This window comes from Melospiza georgiana, chromosome 1 (assembly GCF_028018845.1).
Source record: "Melospiza georgiana isolate bMelGeo1 chromosome 1, bMelGeo1.pri, whole genome shotgun sequence".
In the NCBI taxonomy this organism is placed as follows: domain Eukaryota; kingdom Metazoa; phylum Chordata; class Aves; order Passeriformes; family Passerellidae; genus Melospiza; species Melospiza georgiana.
This window is the reverse complement of record NC_080430.1, coordinates 146,730,302-146,744,885: the sequence shown is the minus strand read 5'-3', so window position 1 is coordinate 146,744,885 and position 14,584 is coordinate 146,730,302. Positions and strand designations below refer to the sequence as shown.

Sequence of the window (14,584 nt, the reverse complement as noted above, 5' to 3'; positions counted from 1 at the left end):
TGCTGGTGCTCTTGCCAGGAAATTTAATTATTTCAATACCTGTAGATTAAACTTAGAAGATTCAATTATTTCCCCTCCACCAAAACAACATGACAAAACAGGGATTGTGAAGGACAGAAGTGTTTTCACCAACAGCAAGAGGAAATCCTGCTCCTTTTGAGTGAAGTGTTAAGCTACAGCAGGATGTGTAACGTGTGAGGATGTGCTAAAAGAAGAAGGAGGGAAAAAAGGATGCTCTGGACAGAGAAGCTAGAAATTTCCTTTAAGGAGAGAAACTGGTGATGCTGAAGCAACACAACTGCAAGATGTGAAGAGTTAAACTCTGTGTTTACAGAGCTATCCAGTAGGAAACACAGCTGTATCAACAGGAAGTGGAATCTGGAGTCAGAAGTGCATTTTTAAACTTGTCCTTTTCTTTCTCAAACCTACCAAGGAGATTAACAGGGGAGATTTAACACAAAAAAAGAAAGACCACAAGCGTGCAAACTCTGTAGCAGCAAAGGACAGAGAGGGAGAGGGCAGATCCAGTGTGCTGGCACAGCAGTTATCAGCAGTAGCATCCTCTCTCCAGCCCACCATGAAGACATAAAGCCTGTTCAAGGCTCAAGGAAGTCTCAGATGATGGGAATTTACTGACATGGGGATGACTGACAGGCCCTTGGGTCGAGCTGAGCCAGAAGCAGCCAAAGCTGTGTGGACCGGACCTCCATGGTTCTCCATCTCAGCATACACCCCACACCTTGCCTGGCCTCCAGGCCACTTTTCTCCTCTCTCCCCTACTCTCCATGGTTGAATACCCTTAAGAAGTTATGATTTCAATTTTGTATTTCTGAATTCCTTCAGCCAAGCTCCCAGCCCCAGAGGAGTGTCCAACACTCATTGGTTTCAATATAAAACTCAGACACAAAGTAGAGAAAAATAAAGAGATTTTAGAATATTGGTGTGGATCAGGCTCCTGACCCTACCCAGAGCTCCCATCAGCTTTCCAAGTAAACAGTGGAATTCAGCATTTTAACTGTAATACAAAAGGACTTTTCTTCCTCCACCCCCCATTTCTGATACAGTTCATCAGAACTCTACAAAAATGGTAGGAAGTGCATTAGCATTTTTACCAGAAGATGAGAAAAAAACCTGCAAATTTTGCTACAGGGCACTTGGAGTGTCCTTCCTACTCAGTCTCTTTTATTAGAAAAAACAAACCACAGGCACACAAGCAAGCCAGCCTGTTACAGAGATTGATGCAAACTGAGAAGAAACAACATTTTATTTTTTCCAAATATACTCATTTTGCAAGCCAAGAACTAATGATTTCAAGTCTGTTACAAACTGCAGGGTGGCTGGGGGGAGTTTAAGGCTGACCTTTAGGGACCAGAGCCTCAGCCCCCATGTTCACAGAGCCCACAACCATTAAATCCCCAGGTCAGAAGAGAAAACAGATACTGCCTGCTTGGTAGTGGCTGTGGAGAGAGGATGCCTGGGTTTCACAGACACTCTGCCACATTTTTACCTTATTTTCAATAATTAAGAGGGATTTAGATCCATATCCTCTTTGTTTGGGGGTTTTATTTCAGGTAATTACTCAACTCAGGGGAAATGGTGCTGTATCATTTCATGCCATAGTTTTTAATAGCATCAAATAATCCACATAGATTAACCCAAAAAAACCCAAAACCAAACAAAAAACTCCCCAAAAACAACAACAACAAAAAAAAAACAACCCCAAAACCAAACACTGTTTTACACTTTAATAGCAGCAAAGGGAAATAAGATGATCACAAAATATTATGAGATTTAAAAAATACCCAGAAGAACCAGGGGTTTCCAGAGGCAGAGGCTGAAAATCCAGGGCAACTGTCAGGAGGCAGCAGGTATGTCCATAACATTAAGATAATTCAGAATGTCTGCTATTCAAATATCTGAGAAAGATTTTTTCAATGTTCGTGAGAAGGGAAGAAAAGAATGGTTTTGTTCCAAAGCAGTTTTTCTTCAGCACTGATCTGGGGTTCATGAGGAAGTTCCCATAACAGATGTTCCGAGATGGTCTCTGCATCTCAGGTTAAGGGAAATCACTTTATAATAGTTTGGCTACTTGATAACATTCTTTAAAGAAAACCTTGAATTCAGATTCAAAATTTTCGCCTTGATGTTCTCTCAGATTTGTAAAGCTTCCTTACTTTGTCATGGGCAATTTCACCACATCTGGTCCCTCTTGGTCTGGATTTCCATAGAGCTCACATTTAAAATTCAACAGACCTGGCAGGGGAAAGTTCCTTCTCTTGGCTGCTAGCTCATGGCTGGGAAAAGAATTCTTTCCCTTTCTGAAAATCAGCAGCACTTGGCTGAGAATGTTTGTCATGCAAGGCTTGGATAAAGATGGTTATAAAGATGGTTATAAAGGTGGTTATAAAGGTGGTTATAAAGGTGGTCAGGTCCCAGGGCCAGTGCATTGTGACAGCTCTGAATCAGGAGTTTACTCCTGCCCTGGAGCCCACATCAAGGGGAGCCCATTGGGTATTGAGTTTGCAGGGAATGGCCCAACAAAGGCAGGATGCATCTGACTCCATGTTCTCAGAAAGCTACTTTATTACTTTATTATACTATATTATATTAAAGAATACTATACTATACTAAAGAATACAGAAAAGATGTTTCCTGAATGCTAAAAGATAATAGTGAAAACTCGTGACTCTTTCCAGAGTCCCGACCCAGCGTGGCACTGATTGGCCAATGAGTCAAAACAACTTACACCAGAATCCAATCAAGCAATCACCTTGGGTAAACAATCTTCTAACACATTCCAGACCAGCACAACACAGGAGAAGCAAATGAGATAATTATTGTTTTCCTTATCTCTGAGACCCCCCCCTCAGCTTCCCAGGAGGAAAATCCTGGGTGAAGGAATTTTTTCAGAGAATGTGAATGCCACAGTTGGGGCTGTGGGTGCCCAGGCCCCGAGGTCACCACCTGGGGCTCACCTGCCTTGGCAGCCCCACACTGGGAGACAAAGAGTCCCTGCTGCTGACAGGAGAACACCACAGGGCTCTCTCAGCCACGTTTGGGCTGCCCGAGAAGCAGCTGAGCACAGCACAAAGGATGAGAAGCCAGCAGGGAGACAGAGCCAAAGGGAATTTGGAGAGAAGATCACCTGGATAAGTCTCCCATGTGAGGCCTGGGACATGGGCTGATCCAAACAATTTTCCTAAAGGTTTTTTTCTTTCTTTTCAGTGAGAGCTGCTCGGGAGGAGCAGTCAGCAGAGTGATGGCTATGGGCAGCATCCTGTCCCATGTGCCACAAAAGAGAAGGCAGTGGCGGTGATGAGTCCCTGGACAGGGAGAACAGGCTGTTCCTGAAGATCTGGCCCAGAAACAGCAAAAAGAGAAAATTTGTGCAGTGGGAGTAAGGGGGCTTAGAAGAAATCAGAGCCAGCTCTTGAGCCTGCCTGGGCTTTGCACTCCAGCCTTAAACCAGATATGCCTGAAGCTCAGATCCTCTTTTAATACACAACAGAAAGCTCCAAAAAGCAGCTGCACCTTCCCTGCCACCCCTAACAAAAGCTGACAGATTGCAAATTTGGAAGAAAGAAAATAGAAAGAGGCCTTGACTTTTACATGACTTTGGGGGCAAAACCATAGCTTTTGAATTAAATACAGTGGAAACTACAAGTAAGGAAAAGGGAACAGTTCCAGGCACAAATTCACTAAAAGAAAAAAGAAAAGGAGTGAAATCATAAATATATAAAAAGGATGAAATGAGCTGGAGAATTAATCTCTTGGATCCCAATGTCAGTGGAAACAGAACTGAAATTCAGAGCTTTGGTAAAAAATATGCCAGAGAGTCAACCTAAAAAACTGATGCAGGAATTAAATATGAACTCTGATGTACTTAAAGGTATCATCTCTCCAGCTTGGGATGCACATACATCACATGCACAAGCAAGAAGAGGGTGTCACATTCTGTTTCTAGGAGGGATCACTCATGGTGGAAAGAAGCAAGGTTCATGAGGGTGATATTATTATATGACTCTGTTTTCATCTGGGGCCCCAGAGGTGAAGTGACTGTCCCACAGGCAGACAGGATATCTGTGGCAGAGCCAGAAATAGCAGTTAGATTTCTTGTTCCTACACTGCAACCATACCATCATCCCTCCTCCTACCCACAGCTGATAAACTACTGAGTTCTGACTGGATGCAAAAAAGAAATAATTCCCCTGAGCTGCCTCTCAGGTGCTGTCAGCTCAGCAAAGCCAGATTCTTAGTGTTTGGCTTTCAATCCTTACATGCACCTGATGCCTGCAAAAGGGCAGAACTCTTTCACCTCTCCAGCACCTTCAAATCTCACATATCAGCAGTGATCAGCAGTTTATAGCTGGATGGGTCTGTGCAGAGTGATGAAATGGGTCTTTCACACAATTCCCTCTTGCTTGCAGGCAGCTCTGATACTGCTGAGACTAAACCAAGCAGGTGACAAAATTCCTGTTTGTGATCCAGAGACTTGCTGACACTGTGAATGTCTCAACACAGAACAAAGCCAAACCAAACAGAACTTTGCTCAGGCCAGGGTATTGCTGTCACTTCCCCATCCCAAACCACACCAGCCTGGAAAGTGGCAACACCTCAGCCCCTAAAGAGTTAACACTGCTGCTTGCAGCCATGGGGGCGAACAGCAGCTGTGCGAGCTGTCTCTGGGAGGATGAAGATGAATTGCTGACGATGCGGTTACCAACATTTTGGTCTGCCCCAGCCCCGACACGCGAGGGCAGTGTTGGTGCACAAATGGTGCTCCCAGCAGAGCATCCCCTGGGCTATGGCTGCTCCACGGACACCTTTTGTGCCAGAAAAACCACACTGGAGGAGGCAATGGGGAGGGGCAGGGAGGTGTGAAGCCATATATTTGTATCCTGTATACATTTATATCCTGTCAGCTCCCACTGCAGAGGCAGTTTTTGTAAGGAGATTTCCCTTGTATGTTAGAGGGTGAACAATGAAACACTGATCAAGCCCTTTACAGTCATATAGTTACATGGGAATGAAACAAATTCAATTATTTAATAATTGCCCTATAAAATGTTACAGTTATCGAGGATGCAGAGGTTTTAAAGGAATCTCAACTTTGCTGCTGCAGTATCCATTTACTCCTCTGATCAAATACTCCAGACTCCCAGATGATACTCTGGCAAGCATTTTAATATAGTTTCTATAGTATAGAAACAGTGAATAATACAGCACAAACATCTCCTCAAGTGCAAGCAGACTCTCTGTATGATATGTATGGAAAAACTGACACAAACCAAAAAAATACAAAGAGAGTGGAGTATGCATATGTGTGCTATATATATACACTATGTATACACACACACATACATACATGTAAACCACACAAAATTAAACAAATCATCTTCAAAAAGCAGAAACATCTTATTTGAGCCTGAAACTAGGTATGTAATGAATTGTTCCACCACAAACCCAGGAGCTCACCCACACCCAGGCAGCTTTGGTGGGCAAGGAGTTCACCAGCCCTCATAAGCAGGATCACACCACCCCTGTGGGGAACCCCAGTGCACTGAGCAACAACAGCACAGGTTTTGATGAAAAATCTGCAAATATAACTCAAGCAACCTCCCAAATTCCACTACCTATGACCCCTTCGTCAGGCTCAAGGACTGCTGTGCCTCATAGAATAAATGTCATTTTAAAAATGTGCCCTTGGGACACCACTAGAACAGTGAAAATTAATAGTGAACAGTCTCCATAAATGAACTGCAGTGTTAAATAGCAGGAATGTCATTTTATATTTAACTGCTAGGGTCAAATGTGGAAATAAAACTCACAGAAAGGAGCCAAATGAATGTGCCCTCATTCTCTTACTTCAGTGTTTATCAGCCCACACACAGATGCTGTGGGTATGATCCAGTCCCGTAAGTCCAAGATCTTGCAGGAAATATTGCCAGCAGTACTTATCAATAAATCACCTGCTGAATGCCAAACTAGTTAATGAAACCTGGCTATTTTCCTTATTCTTGTTTTCCAGCCTTTCTTTTCCCCCGCATTAAAATGTAACTGAAGAGTTTTGTCTTGTAATCCATTTGCAGATCCTTAGCACTGGCTGCAGTTTTTGTGGTTTGGTCCTTCCTTGCTAAACAGCTAAAGTGACCCAGCTGTTAGTCTCAAGCCCAGGAATTGGTAGCCTGGGGGCAGCCAGGAACATGTGCCAGCCATTCAGAGGAGAATTTAATTCTCCTCGTGTGGATTTCAATGTCTCTGCCTCCTTATCAGCCCAGATACAGAGTTCCCTTTGTCACAGCTGATACAAGTTGGTGACCATAAATGTGAGCTGTAGCCTGCTTGGTCATCACATACAGCCAGGAATTTACTGGTGGACTTGACAAAACCAGAAAGGAGGATTTGCAAGTCCAAAACCTCAGCTGCAGAGTGGCCTCATGTGCCCACAGCTATGAGAATGCCAAGGACACAGCAGGCACGGCAGTGATGGTGGCACAGGGGTGTAGAGCACAGCCAGGAGATGCTATGGGATAATCATGGCCCTTTCTGGGGAAGTTCTCGGTCTCTCTGCAGAGCCATTGTTCACCCAGTGCAAGAAGACTGGTCTCTACATGGATAAAACAAATCCACCAGAGTCATTGCTTGGGATGATTAGTGTTGCTCCCAAAAGGCATCAAACTGTGTTCCAGCAAAGCCATGCTCCATTTCTTACTCTATATTCTTCTTTTCACAGGACAAGGATATGTGTGTGGAGAAGAGGAAACTTCAGTAAGAGAAAAAAAACCAACCCCCTACCCATCCTGCCATCACTTGTAACTCATAAAGCTTCAGTAAGAAAGCAACAGAAACAAAACCCTGATCATAGTGTGGAAAACTGGTGGAGCATGGAAAGAATCAAAACCTTTAAGCCACTCAGAAATTCAAATGTGGGTTGCATTTACAAATCCTAGAAAAGGGACAGTGCAGCAGTTCATGCAGCTACACATTATTGCTACCTTCTAATGAAAATAAAATCATTATTATGAAAATATTATCATTATTTTTAATAATGATAGTCAGTGGGTCATTCAGAGCAATTTTGGTCAGAGCTGTGAAGCCTGTGTGGGCTGCACTGCTCCTGGTGGCATACAGCTAATTTTCTGTCAGACATTGTACAGAATTACAAAACTGGTTACTGCTCCTGACTTGACTGTGTTCTTTTCCTTATACACTGCAAGGGTGCAAGGGGTAATGTCTTTAAATTGAAGGAAGGACAACTTGGATCTTGGATTAGACATAGGGAAGATTTTTGGAAGGGTGGTTGAACACTGGCACTGGTTGCCCAGAAAGGTGGTGGCTGCTCCATCCCTGAAAACACTGATGGTCAGGCTGGAGGGCTCTAACAGCCTGGTTGAGTTGAAGATGCCCCTGCTCATTGCAGCAGGGTTGGACAGCTTGACCTTTAAAAATCCTGTCCAACCCAAACCATTCTATAATTCTATGACTGCACATGATATTTACATATTTCTGAATCTAATGTAAATACTAACTGAGTCAAGCCACACAGTTGCATGTTAGAGATGTAATAATAAAACCAATCCATCATATCCTCTTCCAAGCCTTTCACTGGAGATTATTTCAATGTGTTTGGAAGGGAAAGGGCAAGTTTACTTTGAGATGAGTAGCAGTTTGTTTCATGCTGGATCAAGAGATCTTGCTGCACCTTCCTACCACACAGCATGAGATATTTTTTCCAAGAAAATCCTGTGAATTTGCAGTGCAAGCTCATAGGATAAGGTCCTTTTGCAGTGCTGGAATTGCAAAGGTTTAACTGTGCAGGTGTCCAGCACCATCAGGGTCCAGGTGACTCATAACCCTCTGTGGATGAGCCCACAATTATTTCTGCAAATCCCTCTCAGGTTTCCTTTTGGGCTCATGGCTCACCATCCTGGATTTCATGGAACTTGGCCTTCCAACTTGCTCATCTCTCATTTGCTTTGTAGGTTAAGTGGAATGACAGACCCAGACTAATAAAACAGAAGAACAACGTGGGAGCTATTCAGAAACAGAAGAGGAACTGAGATGACCACAGAGTCCTGGAATGCATTACCAACCCAAGTATTAGAAATTCATTATTTGAGCTGTGCCACAAAGTTCAGCTCAAGTGCTATCTTCTTCCACAGCTATTTCAGCCTGAAGGCTCTCCTTTCCTTCCCCAACCACAAGAATATTTTCTTGTGGGACAGAGTCAGTGCCTGGCACCCACAGAGGTAAAAATGCCCTTTTTCCTTTTGCTTTCCCACACCTTGCCCAGATGCAAGGATTACAAAACCCAGCAGTAATCTACAAGAAAATACAGGGGATTAAAAGGACTCCAGAAGCTTCATCCAGGATGCCAAAACACACTTAAGGTTTCAGTATGGATGAAGAAAGAACAGGGCACCAGCAGAGGTACATCCCAAAGCTGGGAGACCACCAGGCTGTAGAAGAACCTGTGACCCTCACCCACAGCTAGGAAACTCAGAGCAGCACTGGAGAACACCTGCACAGAGCTCCTAAAGCAGCATTCAGAGTCCCTTGACCCTGCAACACATCTGTGAAAATCAGATCTGTGGTGTCCTGCAGCAATGGGGAGCTGAAGTGAACTGACCTCAGGGAGCAGCAAACCCTGGGTGGCACAAAACATGAAATTGGCTGCTGGAAGTCCAGTCCAACTCGGTGGACATCAGAAACAGAAAGGAAAGAAATGGGTAGCATTTCTTTGGGTCTATCAACTACCAGTCAATGTTTCTACTCAAAGAAAGGCAAAATTGTGTTTTTAAGATATGTGCCATAAGAATGAGGATGCTTGAACTATATAATATGAAAGCAAAGGGGAAAACAGGAGGAATAAATTAATCCAGGATAGCTACCCAAACCTCCTACTGACAAATCTGAAAGACTGAGTAAAATCTCACTCTGCTTCCTGGCCCACACCATGAGACACTGTCAGGTTCAATATTCAAATGTATCTTCAGCTGAAGCTGTGGGTGTCCAGCTTTGCCAAGCCACAGCTGCCAAAGTTCACATACATTTCTTGGGTTTGTGAACAGCTTCAATTCCACTCATGCATGAGAGCCAGGGCTGTCCAGACAGGAATGCTCCAGACCCCTCTGGGACACAGGGACATCCAAAAGGAGCAGTTCTTAGCAAGCTGAGCCTGGCAAAATGCTAGAGCAACTCTTCACATGCTAACATGGGAGTCCAGAGCTTCTGAAGAACAAATGTCCCATATGGGTATTGAGGACTTCTGAAATTTTTGACCATAGCACTTGGGGAAGGCAGGAGAGAGTAAACATGCACGAGTCCTTGAAAGGACAGACACACAGAATCATCAAATAAACCTCACTTTTTTGCTAAAATCCATACCTCTCACTTTTAACTAATGCCTCCTCCTGGAGAAGCCTCTCCTGAGGGCAGGAGTGCTGCAGTGTGGAATGGGGACAGGACCTGTCCCAGGAGACACAAACAGGCACAGCTGTGAGGAGGGTGAGGAAACCAATCCCTGCCCACAGCCCTGTAGTGGTCAATGCTGGAAAAGATATTGTTTCACACTACCAATGCAAATTCAGACACTTCCAGGAGAAATTCTGAAATAAAATGCATCAGGCCCTACTTCCCTTGGCAGAAATTCTGTGTGTGTGTGTCTGTGTGTACTTAGGAAGCATCTTCATCAAAACCAGACCTGGGTGTGGGTCTCTGACCCACGTGAAGAACATTCAGTGCTACCTTCAGGACGTTGCCTTAGCAATGATTTCACTCTGCAATGGATGTGTGAGGGGGTCTGCCAAAAGAAAGCTCAGCTTTGGGAGGGCCCAGTGCACAATGCAGCCATGCCCATGGGAGGTGTGTCTGCCAGCTCCAAGCCTCAAGAAGTTAAATTTCCAGAGCTGAATCTTCAGCTGCTATAACCAAAGAGATTTAATTGCTGACCACAATTTATGGAAGTGTAGGATAAGAGCCCTTCAGAGAAGTGTATCCAGTCTACCTCTGGTAACCAGATGTTGTTGAGCAAGAGGGAATAGTGGGAAGGTTAGAGGGACAAGGCACAGCAAATTTGAACCTCTGCTGCCTGAGATTATCTGTGCATCATTAGCCATGGTGCAAACCAGGAGCATTCTGTCAAGAAGCACTTAACAGGTAAAGCTCAGCTCACCCTCCCTGGAGAGCCATGGGACTTTTGCAGGGAAGAATAAAGGTGTCACTTTGTCTTTTATTTGTGTTTTTGTTTTGCTTTTTTGGTTTATGTTTATGTTTGGTGGAAATATGGTTTTTCCTGGAAGAGCCCAAATAAATTTTAAATTTTTTTCATGTTGCCAAATCCAAATATCTTAAAGATTAAATTCTTGGCTCTATATCTGTAAGATAAATCTCATAAAAGAAGGAAAAATAACACATTGTGGTTCTTAACACACAGCCTGAGGCAGCCCTGAGCCTGGGTCATTATCAGTTCCTATGTAGTGAAATAGGTGGCCACAAATGAGATGGTGCCAAATAAAACCATTTTTTGAGCATCTCTCTCCTCCTTCCCACCCATCAAAGCCAAAAGCATTGTGTTTGTGGACCATGACTGCCATCACATCAGATAAATCAATACCTGCCTCCTAGTAGATGTGATGAAGAACAACTTGATTCTTTGCTTTCTTTCTCTATTTGAGAAGTCTGCAGGTTTGCATTCACCCTATTATTTTTTATTTTAGATTATCAGATCCACACAACACCCATTCTTCCACTTCAAGTGTTTTAGAAACCTCCAATGCTGTTCTTCTTACCTAAGCTCCTTTGCTACTTTTCTACAAAGTGCAGAATAGTTTATTTAATCACCTCCCTGGTTTAGGACATTTTGCCCTTTCTGAAGAAGTGGTCTCACACTTCTGACTCATCAGGACTGGAGACTGAAGATGCTGGCTCTGACTCCTCAATGTGCAACCCTGAAAGGAGCCAACACATCCAGTTTTAAAGTCCTTGCTGCAAAAATGAGTCAGGCGCTGAGGAATCTCAGCCTGGTTGAAGGGACTTAGGCTCCCATGGTCTCTGTCCCTATATCTATATTTTAAAAAAAGAAAAAAAAAAAAAAACAAACAAACACAAAAAACCCCAAAACTCCAAAAAAACCCACAAAAAAAACCCTTAAAACAACAAGATATTTCAAGAAATCTTTCAAAACTGATGCCTAAAATTCCAGCAATGTTCAGTTATTTTTTTCTTCACAAGCCCATCACCTGTGTAGTTTTGCCCTAATAAAAACCCCTGTTGATAAAATTCCTTAAGAACTGAATAACTGCTTCAAACAGTACCAGGAGATGCAGAACCTGAGAGCTGCCTTCTGAAATGCCTTTGAGACCTGCCTGACCTTCCTATATTACCTCCTCTGCCTTTCTCCCTGGAACAATATTATATCTAATCCAGAGGGTCAATCCTTTCCCAGTGGAACATCTTTTTCTGCCCACAGTTCTTCCCATATGTGAAGAGTGACAAGCCTCCAGGGAGACCCCAGGGCTTTGCACAATGTGCACAGTGACCTGCCTGGTGCTGCCACTCCATGGATGTCTCTACAGAGTCAGAAAGATCTTTATTACTGTTGTGATGATGCCAGCAAAGACAAAAAGCTACGGATGATGAGTTGGGGCAGTGTTGGAGCTTTACCAGGACTCATCTGTTATGAGTCTCATGACTTATCTAAAATATCTCATTAGCAGGGTGGCCAGGCCAGCTAAATATTCACAATATCCCAAAATAATTGCAATATTCCTTGTTTCTTCATGCAGCACCCTTAAGAATTCTCTGCTCCCCAAAGTCCTGTCAATACTCCGTAGGCCAATACTCCCTCCCAGGTGCTCTGCCCACCCGCTCTCACTGATTCATGCTGTTTACTTTTTTCATCCTTTTCCCCACTCCCCTGTATATGACAAACAGAAACCTGCTTTGCTCAGCCTACCAACCCCCATCACATCCCAGCTCAGGCATGGACAGGTTCCAGAGAAAGCCATTTCATTATTGGGGAGAAATTATCCCCACTCAGTGGTTTCCGAGCACAGCTTTCCAAGTTCCAACCCAAGGGTGTGTTCAGGAGGTGACAGCGTCCCCAAATGCCCCAAGGAGCAGCTTCACCTGCTCTGCTCAATGGAGAGCCTGAGCTGGAACTGTTGAGACCCAGGAGACTTTTTAGGCTATTTTTTAGGCTGTTTTGAACTCTTTTTAGATACTCTTTAGACCAAACATGCTGCCAGGAGCATCTGGATTGCACTCACTTGCCTACCCCCTCAGCAAAAGCATGTGCCTGCATGTATTGACACATTCACAGAGATTTTCATTCCACAGCAGGTTTTTCACAAAAATCTTCGATACCAAGGGAACCCAGGACAACCCCTGCACAATTTACAACGTTTGCACAGATCTCTTCTAGTGACAGTGTTTGGGGGGCAGGGGGCACCTCCCTCCTTTGATTTTTTCCCTGCTGAACAAAAATAAGCTGCGGTAAGAACCAGCTTCCCGCGGGAGCACAGGAGGTGCCGTTTGTTTGCCGTCGGCTTTGCGGTGTGTTTTATTTTACAGAAGCCGCCCTGTTATCAGCATCCACGCAGGCCTTATCTCTGTGCCATCTGCCGTCACCCAGGTGTGCTGCTCCCCTGGTTTAGAGTCTCGCTGCATCTCACAAACCACCAGCCCCTGAAGCAGAGGGGATGCAGAGCAGGCGGTGTCACCCCGCTCCGGGCACAGGGATGCTCGGACACATGTCTGAATCCGGGAACCCCACCCCGAGCTGGGGAGCCCAAAGGGGTCTCTGACATCCCGGGGACGGGAGGATAGAGTGGAACTCATTCCCGGGGTCCCTGAGGCTCCCCGAGCCCCGAGTGCAGCGCTGGGGATGGGGACCGGGATCGCTCACCGGGTCCCGCCGGACCCTCGGCTGCCTCAGCCGCTCCCAGCCCCGGCTCCCGCCCGGGAATTCCACCCGGGAAAGGCACAGCAAAACTCCGGCACCTTTGGGAAACGAGCGCTTCCCTGGACCGGCTTTCCCAAAGGGGAGGGGGAGGAAAGCGGCTCCAAGAGATCGGGAAGGGATCGAGGATCAAACCCTGCTCCCGGGGCAGCGGCGGGAGCGGCTCCACCTGCGGGAGCGGCCGCGGCACCTCCGGGACCCGATCCCGGTCCCGATCCCCATCCCCATCCCGGCCCCATCACGGCTTCACCCCGCCCCGGTACCGGCACCGGGGCTGCCTCGGTCCCGGCGCTCCTGGGCACCCGTGGGGAACCTGCCCAGTCCCCTCCACACCGGTCCTGACAGCCTCGGCCGCGCTGCTGAGGGGAATCTCCTCATCCTTCTTCTGCTCCATGGCATAAATAGTGGCAATACACAGAAAAAACCCGACAGTTTTCTGTGCTGATCCACCTGGATGCTGAGAAGAGCTCAACTCTGAGACACTTCTGCATCCTTTCCTTTCCTTTCCTTTCCTTTCCTTTCCTTTCCTTTCCTTTCCTTTCCCCTTTTCCCTTTCCCTTTCCCCTCAGCTCACCTTTCCCTCCCTGCTCTCACACCTCCCCAGATCTCTGCAGCACCCTCGGCTCTCCCAGCCCACCCTGCGTCCAACCCCGGTGTGTTTGCAGAGACAGCTCTCCCCGGCAGTTTCCAAACTCACCTGCAAAATGCTGCTTGCTGCTAGAATCCAGGGCAAAAGCCACCTCATCCCTGGAAGCCGGGATTAAATACATTTGATTGAACCCAGATTTAGAGCCGTTTTGAACAAAAACACCACTTTGGGGAACGCAGAGCAATCCTGAACCGGCAACTCAGCCTAGGCACTCTGCCTTTTTCTCTTAGCTCTTTGGGGATTTTATTAAAGACAGACCTGACGTCACGGTGAAGGACAAGCCCTGCATTTTTCCTCTGGAGAAACTTTTCCTGCCTTCACTTCTGCATTTTCGTGCGCGGTGTTGTCCCACCTCCTGCATTTCAGAGCATCGCCGTGAGCCAAAGGGCTCTTAAAGGGGCAGCGGCAGCGCCGGGTCCATCCAGCCCGCTGCGATTTTAGCTCAGCTCCAAAGGGCTCAGAGCTCATCCCTCACCCTGCTGAAGGCGTTCGGACTCTGGGAATGTGGCTGGTACAGCGAGGAACGTTTGATCTGGCTTTACTGGTTACAATCAATGACATGACACGTGTACAATTATTCACAGATGTTTGATGTGTTTGATTTTTTTTAAAAGAGTGACTTCATTTGAAGAGCAAAAGGACATTTGTCCTGCACACCGTGTGGGAAGCAGTCTGACAACTCCTTTGGAACTCCTCTCTTTACAGAGCAACCCCAGATCACACAATCCCCTGCCATGCCTCACATCCCCTCCACGATTTCAGTGTTTAGGAGGGTGCATCAGCCCTATTACACTTCTGTCCTGTGCCAGCAGTGGGCGTGACAAATGTTGTCCAGGGACATGGGAGTGCAAACCCCACCCTGAACCCAAACCTCACCCCAAACTCTCTGATCGCCTGTATCCCTGCAAACGTATGCCCTGATTTTACCTGAGTAAAAGTCCAATGTATTTTTGCCCTTTTACTTAGGAACAGGT

General features: G+C 45.7%; 1 protein-coding gene across 1 annotated transcript in view; it reads right to left on the bottom strand.

Moving 5' to 3' along the window:
• Window positions 1-13,888, bottom strand: part of CCN4 (cellular communication network factor 4) — a 35,186-nt gene extending 21,298 nt beyond the window's left edge. The window contains exon 1 of the mRNA XM_058029693.1: window positions 13,659-13,888. Within this exon, the coding sequence (XP_057885676.1) occupies window positions 13,659-13,706 (48 nt within the window). The 5' untranslated portion in view covers window positions 13,707-13,888. The remainder of the gene's footprint in view (window positions 1-13,658) is intronic.
• Window positions 13,889-14,584: the final 696 nt, after the last annotated feature.